General features: G+C 44.9%; 1 protein-coding gene and 1 long non-coding RNA gene across 4 annotated transcripts in view; one reads left to right on the forward strand and one right to left on the reverse strand.

Moving 5' to 3' along the window:
* The window catches only part of MYO7B (myosin VIIB), a 53,476-nt gene that overhangs the window by 11,110 nt on the left and 16,492 nt on the right, over positions 1–25,874 (forward strand). For all 3 annotated transcript variants that reach the window (XM_009669688.2, XM_068954157.1, XM_068954159.1), the window contains 26 exons: positions 228–381; positions 1,383–1,459; positions 1,785–1,904; positions 2,126–2,268; positions 3,806–4,016; positions 4,931–5,066; positions 5,320–5,480; positions 8,319–8,456; positions 9,424–9,576; positions 10,100–10,198; positions 10,743–10,837; positions 12,434–12,518; positions 13,503–13,721; positions 14,389–14,496; positions 15,093–15,272; positions 16,069–16,278; positions 16,900–17,067; positions 17,344–17,424; positions 18,010–18,137; positions 19,736–19,862; positions 21,311–21,430; positions 22,228–22,401; positions 23,373–23,600; positions 24,012–24,179; positions 24,801–24,918; positions 25,022–25,148. In XM_009669688.2, coding sequence (XP_009667983.2) covers positions 228–381; positions 1,383–1,459; positions 1,785–1,904; positions 2,126–2,268; positions 3,806–4,016; positions 4,931–5,066; positions 5,320–5,480; positions 8,319–8,456; positions 9,424–9,576; positions 10,100–10,198; positions 10,743–10,837; positions 12,434–12,518; positions 13,503–13,721; positions 14,389–14,496; positions 15,093–15,272; positions 16,069–16,278; positions 16,900–17,067; positions 17,344–17,424; positions 18,010–18,137; positions 19,736–19,862; positions 21,311–21,430; positions 22,228–22,401; positions 23,373–23,600; positions 24,012–24,179; positions 24,801–24,918; positions 25,022–25,148 — 3,728 coding nt within the window. The remainder of the gene's footprint in view (positions 1–227; positions 382–1,382; positions 1,460–1,784; positions 1,905–2,125; positions 2,269–3,805; positions 4,017–4,930; positions 5,067–5,319; positions 5,481–8,318; positions 8,457–9,423; positions 9,577–10,099; positions 10,199–10,742; positions 10,838–12,433; positions 12,519–13,502; positions 13,722–14,388; positions 14,497–15,092; positions 15,273–16,068; positions 16,279–16,899; positions 17,068–17,343; positions 17,425–18,009; positions 18,138–19,735; positions 19,863–21,310; positions 21,431–22,227; positions 22,402–23,372; positions 23,601–24,011; positions 24,180–24,800; positions 24,919–25,021; positions 25,149–25,874) is intronic.
* Positions 16,002–23,402, reverse strand: LOC138068146 (uncharacterized). The gene is made up of 3 exons (XR_011142796.1): positions 23,266–23,402; positions 16,827–16,944; positions 16,002–16,134 (listed from the first exon to the last, which is right to left on the reverse strand). It is a non-coding gene; the product is annotated as an uncharacterized lncRNA (long non-coding RNA).

Here is a 25,874-nt window from a genome sequence, read left to right on the forward strand (position 1 = left end):
TTACATAGCCCCTTGCTAATGGGTTCTTCTGGGGAGTAGAGTTGAGGGAAAAAACAGGCATGGGAAGAACAAAAAGAAAGTCTAAATCAGCTTGTATCTTGGGTCTTGCAGTGGCTGGCTCACAGGGCCTCCACGCTGCGTACAAGAGTTTGTCAGCCTGCAGGTCCTTCCTCTGCTGCATCAGCACAGGGAGGGTTTTCCTTACCTGTGGGTGTGATGTCATGCAGGGCGACTGCACGTCCTGCGATGGCAGGAATGACGCAAAGGAGTATGCCCACATTCGCTCTGCTATGAAGATCCTCATGTTCTCGGATTCTGAGCACTGGGACATCAGCAAACTGCTGGCTGCTATCCTGCACTTGGGGAACGTGGAGTTTGAAGGTAGACTTGGCGTCGTCTGTGCTTGGCCTTTCCTCAGACTCGATGTTAAAAGCCTAGAGGTGCTGCCTGCCTCCTTTGTACAGACTGGGTTGTGCTTGCCTGCCCTGTGTAAATGAGTGGGTGAACAGGGTTGGAAGGGCAGGCAGATAAACACCATGCAATTCTGTTTTGTGACTCCACTGGTTGCTGTTTTGAAAGACATCACCTTATTATTTTATCTTGCTGTCAGGTTTTCATGGTTATAAATAGGCCCTTATCACACAAACTGAAACACTAGATAATATAATGCCATGTTAACATTTCCTGATGGTAGTGCTACGCAAGCTGGAGGACAGAGAAGCAGCTGAGTCATGCATGCGGTGGAGATGATAGCAATCATTTTCCTGGCTGGGTTTGATGAACACTCACCTAGCGCAAATGCACTTCTTTTATGGCACAGGCACAGTCTGTCACAGATACAGTCACCAGGAGCTCTGACCTTTTAGAAGGGGGCTCTTGCTCTCTTTGTGATACAGGGGATCCAATACAGTGATGCCAGTTGGGTTCTGTGGAGTAAAGGTGGCTACTAAAATGTGGGATTTCTTTTATGCAGGAAACAATTTTTATGTTTTCATTTTCTAAATTTCCCATAAACCAGACACTAGGAAGAAATTGTTTTCAGAAACATTTTCTGAAGTCAGATACCACTTCCCCAGACCCCAGTAGCTACAGTTTAAAAGTAACATGCTTGTGAGTTTTGCTGCTGTTTTTAGCCTCCAGGGTTGCTGTATTTCTGAGGCCAGGGCAAGAAGCCTAATGTTCTGAGTTTGTGAGGGCTCTGTACATCCCAGGATCCCTAGGTGAAATCAGAAAATCCTCAAACCTCAGAGTTCTGTCAGGAAACTTCTGACTTACCACATTCACAGAGCTACAGGGTTACAGAAATATGGCTGCAATAACAGCGTAGCCTCCCACTGTAGCTGAAATGATTCACCCTGAGATTGGCTGTTTCCTCATTCTAGCGGCTGTGTACGATAACTTGGACTGCTCTGATGTGATGGACTCACCACACTTTTCGATTGCAGCCAAATTGCTTGAGGTAACGGACTCTCATCTTCTTCTAGTTCTCTTCTTCACCCTCGCTCCCTGATCACATTGACAATGTCTCTGTGGAGCATTTGTTTATGTATGGATGCACGTGGAAAGGGCATGTCCCCTTCTTCTTGCTGATACTCAAGTGTTGCTGTTGCAGATGTCTCTCTGAGCTAGGAGATTTTTCCAGAACAGGCCTCTTTTGAACCCTGCTGGACAGGCCGTTTGTCTCTACTGTCTGCGCAGCCCTCTTCCTGAGATAGGCTTTCTTTGCTGGGTATCCTGTATCCATCACACCTAGAATGACCAGGTTGCCATGACTCTTCCTCCAGGTGGACTCCAGTGAACTCCAGAACAGCCTCACAAGCCACTCCATCATTATCCGAGGAGAAAGTGTTTCCAGGCCTCTGAGCATAGTTCAAGCTGCGGATGGGAGAGATGCCTTTGTGAAGGTACTGGTGCTTACATCTCCTCTATTTAAAGATGGCAGATGCTTTCAGAGCCATCTCTCTTAATGGTTCAAGCGCCTGATGTGGCAAACATTCACCCACAGGGCTCTGGTCTCTGTCAGTCTTCAGGCATAGTTTGACTTCACTGTGGCAGCACAACAGCAAGCAGTAGGATATGTCAAAGACTAATGATGGGCTTTTACTTCCTCTTAATTTTTCCCCAGGGTATATATGGAAAGATTTTCCTGTGGATAGTGAACAAGATCAACTCAGCCATTTTCAACCCAGCTTCTCAGAACCCTAAAAATACACGGCAGTCCATTGGGCTGTTGGACATTTTTGGGTTTGAAAACTTTAACAACAACAGGTAGGAGCCTCCAGATTCATTTCTTCTGAGGAGCTGAAAAGCAGCTGATGTCAAGGGAAAGAAAGAACAGATGAGTGTTCTTTCATTACCATCCTGATTCTCAGAGAAGCGGTGAAATTTCCATCCTTGAATTTTCCCAGTGACAATCTTGCACAGATACCATTTTGTTCAGCCTTGGTCTCACTTCTCTCTCCTCCCCCGGCCTTCATTATACGGCAGCTATTGCACAGGTCTATTCCAAAATCTGAGGAATTTGCTTCGAAGTGATGGCTGTGCAGCTGCTGAAAGGGAGGCAGCCCTTATGTGAGCAGATATAGTATGTTCCCATGTCCCTGTACCTAACTTTCCTATTCCATAGCATTTTTACAATGTTTCCTGGGATATGTTTTGTACACAGTACAATGGAGGCTGTGGTGTGTTTCCCATTTCAGCTCATGCTTCCATCTTGCTTAGTGTTCTCCTGCCCCTTTCTCTGTGCTGCTTCATTTCCCTGCTGTTAAGAACGTGCTACCAAAATGTCTGGCTGGTATACCATTGTCCCACTGCTGCCTCTCCCACTGCTGGTTTCTGTCCAAAGGCACCATTTCTGTTTGCCCTTCTCCACTGGAGCAGCAATTCTCTCAGTGGCCTGGTACCATATAGTCAGCCAGCACTCCACAAACCAACAGCGCATACTCTGCAATCTGTGAACTTCACAACCATAGTAGAGAAGCTTCCTCCATGATGTGGCCCTGAAAATATGTGAGCACTATTGCAGCTGGGCATGCTAATGTCAGTGGAATATGTGATAAATGACTGTACCAAATATTGTTATTATTATTATTGCTTTTGCTCTTCCACCTTTGTTGTTCCTCTTTGACATGTGGCCTAAAATGTTCCACTCTTTTCATTCTCTTTTTAATTCTTCATGGAGATCTTTTTCCAATTCATTTCAGCCTGTTCATCTAGCTTGCTATCAGCAAGATCCTATCTCCCACTGACTTTTGGAACTGTTCAAACGTATCTTCTATCTGTTATGTTCTTTTCTATTACTTGATATTGTTCCCAAAGGCTGCAATCCAAACGGGGCCTCACTGTGGTAAGCACTGCACAGGCACACACAGCATGCCACAGCAATTACCAGGTAGTTAACCTCAGGGGCAGCATTCAGGACTAACTGACAAAAGAAATGTTACTGCAAGTGCAGGTAAGAATGAGTCACACACTCATATCATCATTTATAGTATTTTCACAGTCAGATGTTCCCCATTATCTCTAGAGTTTCTTAAAACATATATAACATCTTTCCCTGCTTAACCAGCAACACTCTGTCATCAGCTGGCTCGTTCTGGTCATGATGATCATAGCAGAAGACCAGTTGTGTCCCTTATGTAGTTAGGGTGACAACATGCAGCGGTGGTGATCATTAACACTGTAGAATATAGCAGTAGTATATCTGTATACGCATTAATGCAGAGACTAAACAAATACCACAGAGCAGTGCAGCACTTGCCAGGGTATAGAGATGACCATGGGTCCCCATCTTGTCCCCCCACAGCTTTGAGCAGCTCTGCATTAACATTGCCAATGAACACCTTCAGCAGTTCTTCGTGCACCATGTCTTCAAGCTGGAACAAGAGGAATACCTTGCAGAGCACATTGTCTGGAATAACATTGACTTCACTGATAACCACCAGGCTCTGGATATCATTGCACTCAAGCCAATGAACATCATCTCCCTCATTGATGAAGAGAGCAAGTTCCCAAAGGTGAGCACCTGGTCACAGTAATGCTTGGCTTTGCACACAGGAAAGTGCAAAGGAGGCTTTCAGAGACATTCTGAGAGGCAGTGTCTTCTCCTCACAAATGTCCCTTTTAAATTAGCTCACTATGTAGGTGCTGCATTTGCTGCTAGCATATGCTCTTCCTGATACCTTGCTGTCAAAACTCTTTGGTTGTTCCAGCCAGAGAAGGAAAGAGTCCTGATCATTTACAGTGACTTTTCAGGAAATATTTGGATGTAAACATTGTTTGAGTATTGTTCTGCTGTTGGTCTGGGCTGTAGTTTGCTCTTTCTTCTCCTAGGTGACAGACTCATTTGAGTATTGTCAGCATTGTGAAGAAATGTTATTCTGCAAAGGCCAGGCATCTCAAACAGGACACCAGAGATTAAAGTAGCATCTGATCTCAAACATCTCTGCAGAGGGTTTTTATACTCTCCAGAGCATGGTGAGGCTAAGCAGAATTGGTTATTGGTTGGTACAGGGCTCAGATGGCAACATGGGCTTGTCCAGAAGAGCAAGCCCTTGCCTCAGCTCCTTTGTAGCCCTCAGGCAGCAATTTGAGAGGGGCATGCACAGAGAGGAAGGTGGTCCCCACTGTGTTTGTGAGCCCCAAAGGTTTGGAAAATTCTTAGCACACCTGGTGATGTTAGCAATGCTATAGGGACTTGCATGTGGCCCTGAAATATGAGGCCTTACCCTCTGGTGCTCTGTTCTATCTGGGTGCTTGAGAAAATGGTCTTTGTAAAAGGGAAGACACTTCTAGCACCACCTTCTTCCAGATCTACTACACAAATCAGGGGCAGGATTTAAGCCTTTGTTGTTCTTCTATTTGTTCATGGAGCCTGGCCAGCGCTGTCAGGGGGAATCTACTGTCCTTTTCTGCCTGTGTTTATTCCTAGGGCACAGATGCTACCATGCTTGTCAAAATCAATTCCCTGCATGGCAAAAGTAACGTCTACATCCCGCCTAAGAGTGTCCATGACACCAAGTTTGGTATCAACCACTTTGCTGGGGTTGTCTTTTATCAATCAAAAGGTAAGCCTGTTTCTGCTGGATTTGGAGGACGTGACTTGCCCTGGGTGTATGGCACTCGGGGTAATGTTGATCTCTGGCTTCTCAGTGTGAGAGTACATAACCTCCAGATTTGCTTAGTTGAAGTCAGGAGGTCAGGAGGATTACTTTAAACTAATCTGCAAGTTACTGTAAATGAGGTGGATTTTAAATAGAGAGTTGGCCTAAAGCCAGCACGCTGCAGAGATCACAAGCTGATTTTGTTTCCATCTTATAGATTTACTGGAGAAAAACCGGGACACACTGAGTGCTAATGTAATGCAAGTGGTCCATTCCTCCAAAAACAAATTCCTGAGGCAGATTTTCCAGGTGGAAACAACCCCACCTACTCTTGGACGTGGGACCATCAGGCATCTTGGAGGTGACCAGTCCTACAAGGTTGGCTTATTGGCAGTAGGTTGCAAAAACAATCAATCTCTGGTCCCTTCCGTAAGGCTCTGGCTGCTCTTGGTCTCTTCGTTTTGCACTGTCTCTGCAAATCGCTCTCCCTTTTCCTTCAACTGATTTTTGCAAGAGAGTCTGCAGGAGCAGCCAGGGTCTGGCATTCATGCTGTAGACAACTGTAATGTCAGCCTGTCTCCTGGGTAACAAAGGCTAGAAGACATCTGTGTGGCCATGCCTGCAACCTCTCACAAAAGCATGAGTTGTGCTACCTCCCCACATGTGGCCAGCAAATGGGTGGGTTTTCTTTGTGTCTGCCTGGGCATCCATACTCTGCGCCCACACAGCCAAAAGGGGTGTAAATGAGTAGGAGCAAATTGCAGTCCAGAGGGTCTGTCTGAACAGGGCAAGGAACCAAACAGAGGCCCCTCTGCAAAGCCAGTACCTGTCCAGAAGCCAGCAGCTAAACTGCTGCCATACTGCATGTGTAGCCAGCCTGCTGTGGCTGTAAAACAAAGCAGTCTGGCACGGCAACTGGCAGGACAGTCCTAGCCTGTCTCTTCTTGCAGAGGGGTGACAGGCTAGCACATAGGAGCAAATAGCTGCACTGTCACAGAAGAGCCACACTCCCTCCTGCTGCCAGTGACACCTGGAGGCACAATCTCCCTGCCCTGCATACTGCTGCGACTTCAGCTCTTCCTCTTGGCCCAGAGGTTTTATGAAAAAGTTCATAAAGATTGCTAATTACTGCAGAAACATCTGTGTCTAATGGTGTAGGGAGCTTTGTCCTGTATCCAGTGAAAAAGAGACTGTAAAGCGCAGAGGTCTGGGAACAGCATAGGCAGAGTTCAAGTTCTCTGCCCTGCTGCAGCTTTTACATATCTTGATTTCTGAGCATTTAACTGTGCAGTGTCAGCACTGTATGAAGGTACCTTTGCTTTTAATGCTTATATCTCTTGAGTTTCCCTCTCAGGGTATAGAGCAAATAGTCAGCTTGCTATAATACCTTTTATCTGCCTACTCTCCTGGCTCTGTTTTCTGATCCTGTTCTTTCTTCCTCAGTCTTTATCCCAATGTGGCTTTCTGCTGTCTAGAACATCTGGCCATGGACAGGTAAATAACCTGAGGGAGAAAAAAGTCAGAAAAGGAACAAACAGCAAAAGAGAACTGGCTCAGCATCTCTTAAATGTTATGAATACCTTGAGATTATATATGAAGTCTATCTACATTGCTTTAATGCCTTAATGGTTTTTGTCTCTTTAAAGAAGATTGTGTTATTGGGAAAAGCCTTTCCTTAGAACATTTAGAAATAACAGCAGCATGTCAAGAAAGGAACCACTAAATGGGGGTTACTACCCGTTTCAAAATGCATAAATGTCAGCTGAAAAACTGACTAATTTCAAATAGGTGAGGCCCTTGTTGGGAAGTCTATAGAGAAGAATAGTGGATGAAGTGCTGGAAACAGTTTTGCTGTTCTGATGTCTCACAGTTGCTCTCCTCAGTCACTAGGGGAGAAAATTCACCATCACCCCCAGCAACAAGTTGAACTTCAACACTGGCATGTCTAAAGGTAGTCTGTGAGACCACGAGGGCATGGGCTCCAGCCCCCTGTGGCCATCTCACTGATACACCGGTACAACAGAAAGGCCTCTAAGGTGCAAATTGCTTTAGCTTTCATACTGCTTAAATATGTATTTGCCATTATAACTACTTCAAACAGGTGCTTGCTAGCTCTAAAATGTATTAGAGAGACATTCCCAAGAACAGTTTTCCAAACACACAAGCGTTTTGTCGCTTGAGGGCAGCATTGCTCTGTAGCTAAAGCAGAGGGTGGCAACTTGAGTGTTAATAATGGCACTTTAAACGTAAGGACCAGCAAAGTGAGGTACCATGAGGACTATGAGAGGGCAACCACTGGACTTTAAATGGTTTATTTATTTCAAAAAAACCCCAAACCTTTATACCTACCTGTATAGTGCTGCAGTTATTACCTCCAAGCTTATAAGTAGCCTGTATGGAAAAGACGAGTGGAACCCTTTCTGTTACTAGGAACATGCACTATTGTCACCATAATTTAATGTCCCCTAAAAAAAAACATTCTGGGAGGTAGAATTTAAGGCCCATTGCAATGCTCTGTGTGAAAAAGACAGAGGCAGAAGTGTGCTTTCAGAGAAGCTGGGGAAATCCAGAGTGAGCTGTAGCTTCCTGCGATCCCTCTGGGGTTACACTATTGCAGCTGGGAGCAAAATGCAGCCTGGGAGCTGTGAGACATAGAGCACTGCATCTACAGCTGTATACAGAGTAGCTCATAGCTTATCCTCCATTAAATGTTTGCCTTGTCACTACTTACTGTGGTAATATTGAGCAAGGAGACCAGTCATCCTAATCATTAAGGACTGAGCTGCTTGGATCCTTAGCAGCCCCAGTTGGTCATGAGCTACAAACAAAACGTCTGGCCTGGAGGTTATTACTGCCTTGGGAGTGGCTGTTTCTCACCAAGCTTGCAGGCATACACCCACGAATAACAGCTTGGCACCCAGACCCTACACTAAACACAGCCTTGGTTGGAAGAGACAAGTCTTTGTGGGCTCCTGTGGGTGGATTTTCTTTCACCACAACTCCCTGCTACCACTAGAACGTAATGCCCCAGGTAGGTCAAGGAGCTCAATGAGGTTATTTGCAAGAATAACCCCAAATTAATACCATACAGATGGCAGATTTAGCTCCCATGCAGGTAACTAACCTTTTCTGACATGGTACAAAAATACAAAAATGTATTAATTTGCTCCCTGACAGTGAATGATAGAGCAGTGAGCATGTGCTTACTCTTCCCAGGGCTTGGATACCACCAAACGGCTCTCTACTCTGGGGGGACAGTTCAAGCAATCCTTGGAGCAGCTGATGAAAATCCTTGGTCAGTGCCAGCCATACTTCATCCGCTGCATCAAACCGAATGACTTCAAGAAACCACTGGTAATGCTTTAACAGTACGAGGTCTTGTCTTCAGTAAATTCATAATGAGAAAAAGATGTCCACTGCTGTGTAGCATTTGATATCTGCACCTCAGCCAAAAAGAGCTGGAGTATGAGCTATTACAGCAATAAAAAGGGCAGTAGGCTATAGCAAAGTTAATTTATAAAAGCATCTCTAAAAGCACCATAGATTGATAGGATGTTAAAAAAAAAGCACATAGGTGTATTCCTGAAGGAATTGTAAAAGCCATCCCTATAAAGAAAAAAGAGAGAACATGAGAATTTCTAGTCCCCTATAAAGGGAACAAGTGAAAAAGTTAAGATCCAGCAATTATGATAGAATGAAATAGCTAGGGGTGGTGGTGGTGTTTGAGAGAGAGGAGGTGCGCCTTGAGTCGACACTACAGAAGAGGAGCAAGCTTGTTAGTAAGATGCTTGGCTGGAACTCAGGCGATCACAAACTCGTTCTGCACACAATCCTCAAATAGTGTTGGTCAAGTGACTTAATCTGTCTCAAAGTACCGCATATGGTTTAGTGAGCCTATTTTTATTCTGCATTACAGGAGACTAGCAGCCCTCATGCTGTGCTTTTCATGGCTATGCCCAAAGGGCATAAGTTGCTACTGTAGTTATTTGCATGGGCAAAATGATATGAGCACTTTATTGTTCATCTGAAATTGCAGTGACAGAATTGGAAACGGTTGTTAAAGCCAGACCAAAGTTAATGGACTGTTTACACTGTTCATCAAATTTGTGATAAACTCAAATTTAAAGACTCTTTAAAAAGACTTGTTTACACCTGAAATTAATTAATTTAGGCCACTGAAATAAGAAATGCAATTAAGAAAAGTATACTATGCCATTCTGCAGGCACTCCGAGGCCAGAGGTTAATAGAGGTGTGCTGAGAATGCTGCACGTGCAGCTTCTTGCTGTGCTAAGTCTCCTCCTTGTCTGCCTTCCCTTCCAGCTGTTTGACCGGGAGCTGTGTATCCAACAGCTGCGGTATTCGGGGATGATGGAGACCATTCGGATCAGGAAAGCTGGCTACCCAATTCGCTACAGCTTTGAGGAGTTCTTTGAGAGATACAGAGTTCTCCTGCCAGGGTCTGTTCGAGAACAGGTGTGCGAGCACAAACTTGGTTTAAGACAAATTTAACTTCTCCTTATAAGGCTTTAGTCTTTCCCAGAAAAGAAAGCTCTTGGATTACTGCTGGCACAGCTGAGAGAGCTGTCATCAGAGTAACTGCAGTTAAATACTTATATCCTCACTTGGACCTTAGCTGAAACAGTAGAGGTGCTTTTAGGTCTGGTTAACGTGGACTTGCTCCACACAGATGTCCCAGGCAGGGTGGCATCCCCATTGCTCTGAGATGTTTCTTTTCTGTAGTCACACACTTCTGAGGTCTCTCTGACATCCTCTTGGCATTTGAACTCTCGAATGCTTGGCCAAGCCCTAATGTTCCTCCTTTCCCTGACCACTGGAACGGAACCACTTTCATTCACTGTATTGTCAGCCCTGAGGTCTGTCAGACCTCATCCATTTCTGTTCTTTGCCCTTTGAAACGCAGAGCAATAGATCTTTACCTAGTAAAGCTGCTGTGTTTGCCACTAAGCCCTAACCTGATGATGCTTTTGCACATCAGCTGAAGAATGATGCTCGCCAGTGCTGCATCAGCATCTCCGAAGCGGTGCTGGGCAAGGATGAAGGCTGGCAAGTTGGAAGGACAAAGATTTTCTTTAAAGTAAGTAAAATGACAGCTTATAACCTGTTCTGAAAAACTGGGTGCTTCAGAGTAAAGCTTGACCTGCCTGTGAAAGAATGGTGACCCAGAAGGACTAGATTCTCTTATAAACTCTTTCTTGAATCTGAGGGGTTCTTTGCTCCCCAAGTAAATTGATGGATATTAGCTTGGTTTAGGAGAGGCTGATCCTCTTCCTGTGTGCCAGTGGTACAGCTGAAACAGCCCAGTGCAATGCATTGGTCTTGCTCAAGCTCAGGAGCATAAAGAACTGGAGGCCAGCACACTGTTGCAGGGACTTCCTTGCCCTTATCCCCCTGGAAAAGGCAGTCTTACTGTAGGCACACTATGTGCTGGTTTATGGCTACAGCCAGAAACAGCGTAGCCAGCTGGTGCACCCTCTTCTTAGTGCAGTCTCACAGATGTGTTTCAATCCCAGCTGGCACTGTCTCATGCCGAGTCTGGGCCTCTTTCAGAACATGTGTCCAGTTTCCAGAAGTTGTGGGGGTTTCTGTTCTATTAACATGCCCATATTTTCCTTTAACAGGATTATCATGATATGGTATTAGAGCTGCAACGACACAAGGTACTTACAGATAAGGTTCTTCTTATCCAGAAGGTGATGAGAGGAGTCAAAGACAGGTCAGTGACATTAAAGAAGAGAATTTGCTTTGGTCTGAAACATTAATATTTGTGCTGTGTTTTGACCTCTAAGTAAAGCATTTTCACATATGAAATGTATCACTCCATACCTTTCGTTAGCCCTAAATTCAGTTCTTATCATGTAACAACACACAGTTTATCTAGGCAGATTTTGCACAAACATTTGTTCTGTCTCAGTTTCTTTATCATCATGATACTTTTCAAAATGCAGGGCTTCTGCACATGCAGCTTATATTGGGAGGAAGGGTTGGAAGGAGGATTTGCACTCCGTATTTCTAGTGAATGGTAGAGATCAGTATTGGGAAAGCAGGAAGTCTCCATGCAATCTATGTTCATCTCAGAGCTACAAGGAACCTTTTCTTTATGATGCTTCTTTGATACAAGATATAGGTAGAAAAGAACTAGACAGGAAACTAAATAGTCCTTCTCCATGCCAAAGATGCACAATTCTTGTATTTTGCCTGATTTAGTTTGAAATGCCTTCAGAAGAGAAGGCAAGTCAAGTAAATGTTTGTTCTCATTAAATGCTTTACATCACGATTTGTGCTTACTAATCTTATATGGCCTAACCAGAACTATGATGTAGGACTAACTCCTAGTTTAGTTTAAAAATGTTCCTAACAGTGGAGAAGCAAGAATTATAAAGAATGACACAAATGCCCCAAAACTCCCTTTTTTTTTTTTAAACTCTGCCTGCTATCTAACAAAGAGCATCACTTCTCCCTCACCTCACCTCAGTTTTATTCTTAGACCATCAAAGCTATGTGCCACTTCTAGCAGCCACAGTTGGTGATAGCTTTTACCACAGAAAGTTCATCTTGTTTAGACAGCTCCTAGCCCTGGAAGTCGGGACACTGGGGAACAAGAGATGATAAAGTGGGGGAGTTAACTTACCCAGGCCTGATGTGAGGGCAATTTCAGTTCTTATAGACCTCTTCTATTGCAGCAATGAACTTGGTCTGCAGTTGCTATGAGCGCTTTTGCAGTGAGCTGAGATGTATCAAGGTGGATTAGTAATACTTTTATCTCATCCTTTCTGCCAGCAAATGGTTAGCAAAGCAAACATGAAAACGCTACGAAGAGCTCCACTAACTGATGCTGCTGCTTCACTTGCAGAATAAGCTGAGCCTAGGGAAAATCCCTCAAGGCCTGTGTTACAGCAAAGGTCAGGCAAAACAGCCTCTTCTGGCCTGTCTATCAGCATGAGGAAGACAAAATGAGCAGACAAAATGCTGGGATTGAGGATATTTTTGCAGCATGTGCCACAACAGTATCTGACCAGCTTGAACTTTCTGCTGCAACACAATGCTTTTCTTGGGCTACTTGGAAGCAGGAAGAATAGACCTCACTGAGCTCCGCACTTGCCCTGGCAAGTTATCTACTAATAACTGAGCCAGTTAGTTTAATGATCGCTTTCCTGGCTCTAGTGTCCCTAGACAGGAGGCAGGGCTGAGACCAGAGCGTAGGTATCCCATGCAAGAGAAAAAAAGCCACCACCTCATTCTTCTCTCAATTTATCATAAGCAGCAGCAGAAATAACCTGTTGCTTGTCACCTCACCTGTCTATTTGCTTAGGAAGCAATTTCTGAAACAGAGGAAGTCTGCTGTCACCATTCAGACAGCCTGGCGAGGCTACTGCTGCCGGAAGGACTTCAGAATGGTAAGAGGTGCATATATATATATATTTATATGCTATGCTTTGCGGGGCTGAGTGGAGTATTAGGAACTAAGACACTTAGAAATGAAGGGGAGAGAGGCAAATGGCAGGGTGTAAAGAAGGGATTTGCTGGGTCCAAGGAGGGCCCTGGGGCATCTCAGGGCTTACTGAACCTGTGACATTCCTGCTTTGTGGTGAAATGGTAAATCAGCTAACCTTTGCCAGGGCTGGCTCCAGCGACCTGGCACTCGAGTGCTCCCACATTTCTTCCAGCCAGGAGTCCGGGGCTAGCATTTGTGCATCACCAGCATAATGTGAGCACAGTGTCTGCCACCCCTATTACAGGAAAACTGGAAATCTGTAAAAAGTTATCATCACATCCATCTCTTATTATTGAAAATAATGGCTGAACTTCTATAGGTGGAGGGTTTTGTGGGTAAGGAAAGCTACACCTTATTAGAGGCTCTCATGTATTGTGTGTTTGTGTGGGAAGAATTATTATTACAATATAAGAGAACATCCCATTCTCGAGGGCCAGAAGGAGAAAATGCCATTTTCAATTAGAAACATTTTCTATTTTCCACAAAGTGACACAGTTCCTGCCTGAAGAGCCAGTCTCTTGCCCTGCGCTCCCCTTCTGTTGTTTTTCCTTGGGCTTGTCACACCCATCTGTCTCAAGGCCATGCCATTTTCTCCAGTCACTTGGCTTCATTTCTGTTTTCTCCCTTACCTTGCAATAATCTCAGGGCTATCACTGTTGCTTCCTGGAGCCACTCCCTAGAAGGCCCCGAGAGAATTCTGTATAATCTAGTTTTAAAAGCCTATCATTGGCAGAAAATAAAACATTCTCTTAGGTGGCAGCGTCCCATAACCCCTTCCAGTATCTCTCTCCAGTCATTGAATTTTGTTATCATCTACTCATCCCAACTTAGTCCCAGTCTTATGGGCTTTGAGCCATAACCTCTTCTTTTTCTCCACCTGCTACAGATTCTGCTGGGGTTTGGGCGCTTGCAGGCCCTCATCCGGAGCCGGCAGCTTGCTAAACAGTATGAAACAGCCCGAGGTCATGTCATCAGGTTTCAAGCCTTGTGCCGTGGTTATCTAATGCGTAAAAAGATAGCAGAACAGAAGAAAGCTGTATGTGTTATACAGGCATATGCAAGGGGCATGTTTGCACGCCAACGTTACCAGAGGATGAAGAGAGAGGTACGCACATCCGTTCAGATACCTTGTGATGATGTTGTTTCTATGAGGTTCTGATAGACATTTAACTACCAGCAAGTGTTGCCATAGCACTGGATGTAGATATTTATTTTGGGTGTAGACTTCTGAGGTTAGCCTGCTGACAGGTATGAGCTCTTGTCAGATATGAAAGCAGAGTCTTAAATGGGCTGACGTTGTTTATGCTTGCTTTCTGTGCTCATCACGAATTTAGTCTCATCAGAACCACACTGACCAAGCAGAAATATTTTTGACAGAAGGGAGGAGAAAAGATAAGAAGATTTGCATATGCATCAGTCACTACTGCAAAGGAAGATCACTTTCTCCAGCAAGACCTGATAATGTCTCTTAGGGAGCCAATCATGAGGGAAACCAGATGTTGTGTATCTTGGGATGCACTGCCAGAAAAATCCTATATTTATTACCTTGGCTGTCCGTAGCACATGGGAGTTCTTCTTGTGGTTTCCTTCTGCATTAGATGCTGTACAAACAGGACAAATCCAGTTTGCAAATACCTGTGGCTTGTTCCCTAAAATGCCAAAGCCAGAACTGAGCATCCCCTGGTGTCCTGGTGTGGGCAGCTGATTAACGGCAGAAGGGAGCCAGCCCAGCAGGTATGGAAATGGTCACAGAATGGTCCTCTTGTCCACAGAACGAGTGCAGGCTGGAAGCCAGGAATATCCGCTTGGAAGAGGAGAAACGTCTCATCCAAGTCCTTGGACCAGTGAAGGCAAGGGAAGAAGCTATGAGGTTAGAAAAGGTAGGTACGTGGACTGAGGAACACCAAATGCTGCGTTGTGTGCCCAACAAGACAGCTTGTCCAGCTCACACGTGCGGACTTGTTCAAAGAGCTGCACCCTGGTATATTTCACAGGATAGTAAAAAGTGCATGTGTTGTTGTTGTTGTAAACAAACTTGTAAGGATGATTTAGAAATGGGCCAAGCCACAAAACACATGCGTGTTTCTGTCGGGAGTATGAGGGGCACTTCAGACAAACATGCACATGCTATTATGGTCTCCTGACACAAAACATTTTTAAAATTTAAATAATGTGGTTTTTTCATGCTAAGTTAGGAATTCTGTGTTTTTTCTGTAGCATTGCTTGATGATACAGTTCTTGAAAATTGCATTATAACTTATAGGCCAACAACCTATAAGGACAGCTGTTAGTGCAAGCTGCTGATGTGCTAGGTCTTTGTGACTGCTTAACACAAGTAACATTTGGTTTCACATTAGGCACTGGCAGAGCTACATCTCACTGTCATGACAGTTTTGTAATTGCCTTTCGTCCTCGCACCCATTCATTCTAGCTGAATGATGTTCCAGTCATGCTTAACCAACTTCTATGTTTAAAGGAACACCTGGCTGCTCTGGAGAGAGAGGAGATTGAAGCTAGACAAAGGAAGAATAATGCTCTTGCCAGTAGACCAACAAGTTATGATGTTATCAGTGACCAAGAAATGGTGGACAAAATTTTTGGGTTTTTACCTTCCATGATTGGAGGCCAAGAAGGACAGGCTCCTCTGGGTTTTGAGGTACTGAGCTGCAAAGTGGTAATGTGTCATGTTCATCCCTCATCTCAGTCCATTGACTTGTTTGGAATTCCATCCGTGGTCAATTCTGTTTAATGAACTTCCCATACAATGAAAGCACTGAGCAAGAACCACCCAAATGAGTCATCCAAACAGTCCCTTGAGGAACTGCATTTAGAGGTCAGCTCCCAAAAGCTTTTAGTCATCTGCAGTTTAGGGGCTATGTGTCTTCAAAAGCCACTTCACCAGTGTTCCATTTCCCCAGTAGACCCTCTCTGAACTGTGTCGATCCCCCCTTTTAGCACCAACTACGTGTTCTGTTGCCAGTGCTTTCTCAGTGCTTTCCAGCTGCCACACAAATGTCTTGTGCAGTTACTCCATGTCCTTAAAAGCAAGATTTGAGATATACTGGTCCTGACAACCGTGGAGGATGGAATAGGGTAGGGAGAGGTAGGCAGAGTAGAGTAGTCTGGATTAGTGCGTGATGGGAATAATGAGGTAGCACCTGAGTTTTCTGACCTGGAATGTTCTTGGCCAGCTGAAGACCAGGCCAGGGAGGCCATATGGAATGGGTGCATCTTGGAGGAACAGGTCCTACGTCCCAATGGTCTGTTGGTAGCTGCTGAACATGGCTTTGGAGATAGCTGGAGAGCCAAATTCCAGAGGCATTATGGCCAAGTCAAAAAAAAAAAAAAAAAATATATATATAAATAATATATATTTTTTTTTTATATATACAGAATAAGAATATTAGGGGTGGAGGAAAACAAAATATGCTTCTTCTGCATGTTCTGTGCAGGACTTGGAAACAAAGCCGAGCCGGTTGGAAGAGGTAGATCTGGACATGATTCCCATGAGCGTGGAGCTGGAAGAAGAAACGGATGGCTTGGCAGAGTACACTTTCCCAAAGTTTGCAGCTACTTACTTTCAGGGGTCATCTACTCATACACACATCCGGAGACCCCTGCGGCACCCACTGCTCTACCACGACGACAAGGACAATGTCCTGGTATCTTGCTTCTCCTTGTTGGTGAACCTGCTCCCTGCAGCAGCCAGGAGCCCTGGCTCCTACAGCTCCCCTCCTCCTTAGGTTCATCCACATTTTCCACTTGAGGGATAGGGGGATGGAGAAGGAAGTTTTTCTTGATATTAAACAGCCTTACAGATTGAAGGGTCCCATGCTGCAAAAACTTTGCCATTACTTGGCTTTCTGTTTCTGGGCATAAAGGCTCCTGGAAGAGCTTGCTGCAGTGTGCTGGCCTGTCCAGGTGGGTAGATGCAGAGTGCAGTTCAGCCAAGGTTTCCCTTCCTTACTCCAGCTACAGTGGACCTGCCAGGTGCCAGTAAAGGGAATGGTGAGGGCTCAGCAATCACCAAGCAGGTCTGGCATTCTCACTGGAGCCTCCTGAAGCCCTGCACCCTCTTCTTTTAGCAAGAGAGAGTTGTGAATGTCACTCGCATGTGGTTGGAGATGAAAAGAAACTCCTTGTGTAAATGGTGGGAGGCGATGGGGAATTTTAACAACTTGGAGTGGGTAAAGGAGGAAAATGGTCTTACCTGAACAGGAAGAAAGGGCATGCGGCCCCATGGTTCTCCTGGCAGTGTCTGACTGCGCTTTCTGCCACTGCAGGCTTCTCTGGTTGTGTGGGTCATCATCCTGCGGTTCATGGGGGACCTGCCAGAGCCAACAATGTTTGCCAAGAATGTCACCACCAAGAGCAGCTCCGTGATGACACAGATATATGACACAATTGGCAAGAAAAACCAGGTCCAGTTCAGGAGCAACAGCCCAAATATGGTGAGAGGAACAGGCTATCTTTGTATTTTCAGATGCTTTCCTTGGCTCCTCTGGTGCTCTACCGAGAGTGACAAAGGCCAAGGAAACCTTACAGGCATGTTGTACTTAGCCAGAAGTACCAGAAGTCCTCCCTGTCAGTCATGGGAGGACACTGCAGCTCCTTTGAGCAACAGGGGACAAAACAAAAATGTCCCAAATTTGGCATCTGTCTTTTCTTAATGACTCATTCTTGCTGTGCATTGAACTAGTTTCCTATAATGATAATGTGTGTCATAGAGAGACAGCGGAAAGGATAACAAGACCTCCAAGGGGATCTCTTCCCTGAAGCTGAAACGGTCCTCCAAGCTGACAGGGAAGGTAAGAGTTGGAAATAAATTGCTTTCTCTAAGTCTCTTTCCCTGGACCTGTCTAGGTCTCTTTCCCTGTCTTCCACCTGCTGACAGATGGTACATGACAGCAGCCTCCCAGCTGGGAACTCATTCTCCTGCCCGGCCAGTGCAGCCCACCCTGTGCAGGGGATACCCAGGGCACTTTTTGCCTTTCTTTGAAACTCTCCCCATGTGCACTGATGTCATTCATTCCCTGCCTGATTCCCTTCACTCCTTCCTGCTGGAGAATAACTCCTGGACACAGAGAACCTTTTATTGCTGGGAGCTGTTGGTATTACAGAATAGTTTGCTCAAAGCCCTGAGCAAGGCTAAGAACCACCATGTGCTTAGAGCTGAACAGGGTAATACATGAAAGTTCTCCAAGCCAGTAAGAACAGTGCTGTAAGACGAGATTTTGAGTTGAAAGTATGGTCTGTTCTTAACTGCTGCTGCTGCTGCAATGAGCAGGAAAAGTTTTAGCCAGAAAGATGGAGCATCTCTCATTTCTGGGAGAGCTGCCTGGTATGAGGGAAGGTTTCCAGAGCACTCTGGGGTTCTGCTTGATTTGTTTCAGGTGGCAAACCAGCTGAGAAGTGGAGAAGAAGCTTTCCAGGAGGACAGCTCGATCTCTGAGAGACCTATGTCCAACCTCGAAAAAGTGCACTTCATTATTGGCAATGCAATTCTGCGCCCTGCCATCAGGTAGGAAACTTGGACCTTCTTTATAGGACCAACACCCATTACATCACGAATATCCAGTATTCCCTTTCCAAAGCCAGAGGGCATTTTCCAAATGCTGGAAATGTCCCCCATTCATTTCTGGGGACTCCTGACCAAAAATCCAAGCTAGTCACATGTGACTGAGAGACTGCAGCCCACATGCCCTTTCAGAGGATGGTTCACCTGTGTCTGAGGGGATGGAAAACAACTGCCTCACTGCCTCTCCTGATATCTTCATCGCATAGTTCAGGTCACCTGTCTCAGTGTATGGCTTTCTGAATGCCCCACAAGCGTGCAATGGGGCAGAGCTCAGTGCTGGAACCCATTAACACTTGAAGGCGGAACACAGCCCTAGTAGGAGGGACATGAAAAAATCAGGAGAGAGAGTAACAAATGTGGGGTTAAGACATGCTAGAGAGGTTTTTAGAACCTGTTTCTGAGCCCTCAAGAGATGTCCCCAAATCAAAGATAGTTGAAGGGCTGGCTTGCTGACTATCTCAGCCACTTGAAGAGGAAATCCTGCTCACCAGCTGTGTGAGGATGACCCTTAGCCCAAACGCTTTATGAGGATGAGACAGAAGCTGGTTGGTTCTGACCCGACCTTGCGAATCCTCTCCTCCATTTTAGGCTTGCCTGTTTCAACTTATGTGACACTTTTCTGTAACAAAGCCCATAAGTACAGGCCCTGCCTTGGCCTCAGTTGTGAACTGCTTTCTTCTCTACTTAGCTGCTTTGTTTCAGTCAAGATGCTCCCAGAAGCAAAGCCTCATCTGGCAAAAATTGTCTTCAATGAATGAATCATAATGGGCACCAGCTAAGCATCTGCTCCTTCAGACTTTGTTTCACCATATGCCCCACCTGGGAGCGCAGACCCCATCTGCCTTTGTGTCTTCCCACATCAGACTTGCCAAAAGTGTGTCCCTGGAGCCCAGAAGACTTAAGATCACAGAATCACAGATGACTTTTTTAAACAGCAGTTTTGTTTTTATGCTGCTTTTTGCATCTGTTTCTCATATGTCCTTGTACGTGCATTTTCAGAAGCTCACCCTGCAGCGCCCCTTCCTGCATTCCTGTCCGAGGGCTCGCTCCTCTTTTCACTCCCAGGTTCCTAAAAGCTTACAAATCCTAGCATTAAGTGAGCTGTGCCACTGTCCTTATCCCAAAAGCCACATATGAGCAGACAGGGAAGAGCCATGAGAAAAACACCGTGTACTGTGGAGAGCTTAGGACAGGTTTCACATGTGGAAGGCAGCAATGAAATACCACAGCTGGATGACCCAGCAATTGCTATCTCAACACAGCCCCCGTGCTAGTCAAATGAGGTCTATCCAGCACAGGAAGTGTGCTTGAACTGCTCGAGTAACAAGGGGTGGCCAAGGGCAGAAGTCTTTTCCTATCAATGCCAAGGATGCAGTTATTTCCTGTGGTAAACTACGGGTGATATCCTAGCTAATGTGATTAAAGCTAGCTCAGATCTACTTCATCGTGCTACAATCATGCCAAGCTTGCAATGGAAATGTAGCCAAAGACAGTTCAACCAGTGAATCATTATCATGTTGTTTTCACGTGTTTTATTACAGAGATGAGATTTATTGCCAGATTTGCAAGCAACTAAGTGAAAACAGCAACAGGAGCAGCTATGCTCGAGGCTGGATCCTTCTGTCACTTTGCCTTGGTTGCTTTCCTCCTTCAGACACATTTGTGAAGGTACATTGCTCACCCTTCCTATAGCAGCTTAAAGGCCTCAGCTGCTCTGGTTTCTTATTTATTTTACTCTTTTAATACAAATAGCCACATAAACTATTTGGCTGTCATAGCAGCTGGTGCTGTGATTTTATCAGACAGCATTTCATCACTATCACATATGAGACATATCTCATGTGTTTATCTGAGAATTTAAATAAGTGATTGTTGTACTGACATTTACTTCTTTTTCATGGCATGGCATTCAAGTCAGATTCTGTTGCTGATCACAGCCCTCATTTCACATCTTCAATTGTGAAAAATCTGGCAAATTTTATCTTCTACAGTCCTGCCTTTCCAGCACTCTAAACCTATCTCCAGTTACAATCCTAGTGATTAAGTGTACTCTGAAGTCCAGTGCATGCAGTAAAACAAACAAAAAAAGAATCACCACCCATGTTTCACCAGTCCTTACCCTACATCTCCAAGCCTTTTAAAATCCAGTGGAGAACTGGGCTTTTCTACCAATTTTTTTTTTAGGTACATTAATTTCTAAATGTAGGTAGATTGATAACTCCACTTTACCACAGAAGAAATAAACTATGGCTCCAACTTGACATCAGGCTTCCTTCTAGGTCTTAAAGGCATACAGAATCTGTAAAAGTCACCAGATCCTTCGTCCTGCCTTATTGATACCCTAAATCAAATGATTAATCATAAATACTGCCAGGTGGCTACTACTTGAACTCCTAGACATAAGCCATAGACATATTTTGACACCAATCTTTATCCAAATCTGTGAACCATGCAGAATTCATGAAAGACTTGACTTCCTTTAGTTCTCTTTTCCTAAATCCGTGCCCTATCCCTAGTCATACTCCTAATCATGAAAATAACCAGGTGACCCACGCTTGCCCTAAATACAAATCAAGCATGTAAATACAAGTCCATGCTTATACCACCTCATCCAAGATATCTGAGCCATACAACCCCCACAAAGCTCTACTGATGTCAACCATCAGTATTGGCAGAGAGCTTAATAAAACTAAAAGTAATCATAATCTGCAGCCCTGACCTTGCTCCCTTGCTTGCTCTCTACTTCATATAGAATGTCACAGTATGCAGGGTCTTCCACTGAAAGCACTAACCCTACCCTTATGTTTGCCCCAGCCTAGTTCCAGGAATAAACATTCTCAACAGTCTAATATTTACAGTATAGTTAAATATAAGGAATAGACCTATACTGACACAAATCTTCCTCTTCAGCCTAGAAACTTTGCAGAATGCAGGAAAATTTGGTGTCTCAAACTCTCCTTTTCCAAAACACTGATCCTAACCGTAATCTTTTAAACTTCCTGGTGAACTGTAACTAAGCATAACCAATATCCTAATCTAATCTATCAGCTGCAGAAGATTTCTAGTGTTTTATGAGGATTAGTGTTTCTTAACTCTCCCTTGTGCTCTGTGTATAGTACCTACTGAACTTCATCCACAATGGACCCCCAGGCTATGCACCATATTGTGCTGAACGTCTGAGACGTACCTATGCCAATGGAGCACGGACTGAACCTCCTAGCTGGCTGGAACTTCAGGTAGCAATTCCCTCATTACTTAATTGTATTGATCCGTGTCAGTTCATGCTGGATTGCATTTCCTAACCTGTGAGGACAGATCTTCCTAAGTCTAATAACGGAAATCAATCGCACAGGGGGATTGAGGACAAGCTGCCTTGGTCTGGATAGCTTCTTAGATTTGCCTCTTCTCTGGCTATTCAGTCAACCTAAATCCAACAGAGGATGTAAATCAAGAGCTGCGACACCTGCTATGCAGGGTGATGCCTGCATCCACTCAGGCACCGCAGGCCAGAACCATCTCATGAGGGAAGCTCTTAACATCGTCCTTGGAAAGGACTGAGCAGGGTTCATACTCTTAAAATGGGTTGGGGATGTGTGTGTGGTATGGCTACATCGCCGTCCCCCTTTCAATGTCAGCCTAATAATTACACACACACCCCCCATCCCGTAAGTGGAGACCTGAGTTTGATTCCCTCCTCCTGAGCTTGAGCGACCCTATCACCTAACACCTACCTTCCTAGGCAAAATGCTTACTGCAGGCTACTTCTCTGCTGCTGTATGTAAGGCTGTGCCCAAAAGTCATTAGGCCCCTGAGCTGTGGGGAGGAGGGAACTTAATTCCAGTGCTGTTCCACGGATGTCATTTGTACTTAACACTCACAATGCACTGAAGAAACCATGTGGGCTTTGGAGATTCACTTAATGATTGTCAACCAGGGCATACAATGTGTGGGGCTCTTAAATACCTTCTTCATTCTCCACAGAAAAGCAAGTTTTGCTCATAATTTTTATCTCTCATTTAACTCCGACTTGCAGGCAACAAAGCAGAAGAAACCCATTGTGTTTAATGTCACACTGATGAATGGCCAAAGCATCACTGTCCCTGCAGACTCTGCTTCCATTGCCAAAGAGATATGTCAGTTCATAGCAGATAAAACCAAGCTGAAGGATGTGTTTGGTTTTTCACTCTACATTGCTGTGTTTGACAAGGTAAAGTGTAGAAAACCAGAATGAAATTTGCCTTCTTTGTCTGTGGTTTCTGCTGTCCATCCAGCCTGGCTGAGGACTCCCTCTGATTTATGTCCTAGAAGCGCCTCCATCCCCTTCCTATGCTAGAACCAAATCAGTTCTCCCAGAGTCTCAGGACCTGATAATCCTATTTTGCCTTTCTGCTGGCTGGCCACTCAGCGTTTCCTGCTGCAGACCTGGAAGGTTTCCTTTGGCAGGTCATGCAGTTGACACATGTCCCTGCTCTCACAGAGGGACAGGGCAGCACTGTGATCTCCTTACTGTTCTGCGATCCTGCCTGCTGCTGGTCACACATGCAGCACCACAGAACAGCTGGAGCAGGGGCAGGACTAGCTTACTCTAGGGAGCCCAGCTCAAAAGATACATTTCCCAGCTGCACTGTGGTACACAACTTTCTTGTCATGTGAATCGGTGCTGCTGACGCAGCCCCTATCATGTGGCCCATGCATTGAATGCCAAGGTCTTCATCAGGGCTGCTGCTGTTCGCTCACATACTGGCATTTTGGCCTCTCTTTTCCCCTAGTTTCTTTATGGTAACGTTGCAGAACAGACATACGCAGCAGCCTGACATCTTCATGCTCACAGTTAGGCACTAAGTGCAAAGAAATTAATTCAGAGCTAGCACTATTGCGTAGACTACAGCAACACTTGCGTGTGCAGTTAAGGGGACACATAGGTGATAAGCAGAAGTACAAGGAGATAGGCAAAACACTGCAAATTGGAGCTGCCTTGCTCTTCTCCCTTACCTCCCAATTTATTTTTCCCAATACCATCCCTGTGCATAAAAATATATACAGTTACCAAAATATGACTATATCTGCTCACCTTTCCATTGCTTTTTTGCTGTCAGGAGATCAGGAGCTTTGGGTTTGTTGCCCTTCACTCAGATCCAAAGCAGGCATGCCAGTAAACGCACTGTCCATTTATTCTAGGTCTGGTCGCTGGGTGGGGGACGAGATCATGTCTTGGATGCCATCTCTCAGTGTGAGCAACTAGTGAAGGAGCAGGGCACCCATGAACGTAACGCACCCTGGCGGCTCTACTTCCGGAAGGAAATCTTTACCCCTTGGCACAACTGCCAGGAGGATCCCTTCAGCACTGACCTCATTTACCACCAAGTCATTCGTGGTATCCGTTTTGGAGAGTACCGCTGTGAGAAGGTGGGTTTCCTTATTTATCCTCATGAAGAGAGAAAATAATATAAAGGTTTCCAGCATGGAGAAGCAGGAAGAGAGGTGAAATTTCATGTGCGTCTGAACCACTCTCCCCTTCTAATGGACAATTTCTGTCCAGATAATTGTCTGAACAATTTTTTCTGAACTTTCAGTTCATGTGGCAGCTGGAGGCATGTCCAAAGGGGCTATCTGTGTCCTTTTTTAATATCCTTGCTGTTATTCTTCTTGCCACTATGATTATTTGAAGTTCATCTGTCCTTATCCTGGAATGCTGTCTAGGGTTATTCTGACAAAAATATAGAAAACCCAGTTCCTATACTGCCTTCAAGGTTGAACAAGACTAGGTGGACTTTGTGACATCTTTCTAGGACTCTTTTAACAGATTAATTGTTTCAGGAGGAGGATTTGGTGGAGATAAGCGCAAAATATTGTTACATCCAGTTTGGAGATTCCATCCACAATGAGCTCGTGCAAAAAGTCCTCCACAACTGTATCCCAGTGAAGCAGCTGAAGTCCAAGCCCTTGGAAAAGTGGGTGAGCCTTATAACCTACGCACATGCTAAGGTAAGAAAGTCTTGTTTGCCACTGCTGGGTAACCGCTCTTGAGCGCCAACTTCTGCTTCTTTCATCATTTCCATTTTCGACTAGCCTGTTGAGGGAAGAAGGAAAAACATCTCAGTTTATCTATTGCAAATACTTAGGAGTGGGAGAGAGGGAATCTGTTCACTCACTCTTCCATATATGGCTCAACAAGGGGGCAGAGTGAAGAGAGAATAAATCTCTGAACAGAGTGTCTTTTAAGGCTCGCTCCCTTTCAACTACCTATCTGACAACTGAGTCAGGATGGGCATGGGATGGAATATTATTTTAATGATCTGGAAATGGGTTACCCGGGTTATTTTCATGGCACCCAATGTGTCCTAGACAAACAGACCAGTCACTCAGGATTTGAGGGGAATCTGAAGTCCACATGCCTGCTGGCAGCCTTAGCTGCATGTGGCTTGGGGCTCTGGAGACTATTCTTTATTTGACTTTCTGCAGGTGCACTTGATGTCAGTGGTAACAGAGGGCTGTTGGGACCCTCTGGGATCAGGTCCACTCTTTATTATCTGCAGATACAATGTTTTGCAGATCATGCAAATCAGATTTTGCTGAGGAAACTTTGGGTATCTTTTTATATTGCAGGCCCCATACACACAGGACCACCTTTCCCGTCAGACTGTGAAGGAACAACTTGTGGATTTCGCTCGCTTTCAGTGGCCTTTGCTTTTTTCTAGATTCTTTGAAGTCACAAAGTTTTCAGGTAATGTCTGGAGCCTGGGAGTAGAGGACAGATATAAGATAACATAGAGATGCGAGAGGAGAACTTGTATAGCATTAATGAGGAGTTATTCCTGTATTTTCAGGTCCCAGCTTGCCCAAGAACCACTTTATAGTTGCCATTAATTGGAAAGGTATCTGCTTCTTGGATGAGTCTGAAAAGCGGCTTCTTGAGCTGACCTTCCCAGAGATAACCGGCATCCACACCAACAGGTGAGTATCTCAAAGAGACAAGATCTGATAAAGGCAGCTCTACCCATATTCAGAAAGGGGTTTCCATGAAGGAGGGAGGTATACTTTCTCTGCCTTTCCTCTGGGGGTCTGATTTGAGCCTGGAAAGGTGGTTTAGCCTAGATCTGGGAAAGAGAGGGACAAGCTCTAAGCTGCTTGTGAAGGAAGTCCTGAAATGGCTGGATCTACCCAGTCAGCCAAAGGAAAGAAGACCCTGCTCAGTATGAAAGGTATAAGGAAGCACAGACATGAGTCAAGACAAGAATGGCCCAAATAACTAACATAGTTAAGCCATCATCAGTTAGGTGCGTTGGGAGTTTGTATGCTTCTCAGGTGTGGTGGAGCTGAACAGGACTGCTGTCGGAAAGAGAATAACCTTTGGCTTGGTCAGGGTACACATCCTTGCATCAGATCACTCAGGCCGTAGGGACTTACATAAAGAAAAAAATGCCTTTCTGTGCAGAGAGTCACAGATTGAATTAGTTGCCTTATTACTCCCACAGAAGGGTACTCTTTTATCTAGAATGAGGTACTTTTGTACAAAAACATGGGGAAGTGGAGTCCAGAGTGAGCCTGAATCACTTCAATCCTTCTCACCTACCTACTCATGAGAAGACAAATCAGGAGCTCATTCTTGGGCAGTTGTCTACAAGGAGGTGTAGGTGCCTTGGCTGTGATTGCAGATAGCTCTAATTTTTTCAGATACTC

Source organism: Struthio camelus, chromosome 9 (assembly GCF_040807025.1).
Source record: "Struthio camelus isolate bStrCam1 chromosome 9, bStrCam1.hap1, whole genome shotgun sequence".
NCBI classification, from domain to species: Eukaryota; Metazoa; Chordata; class Aves; order Struthioniformes; family Struthionidae; genus Struthio; species Struthio camelus.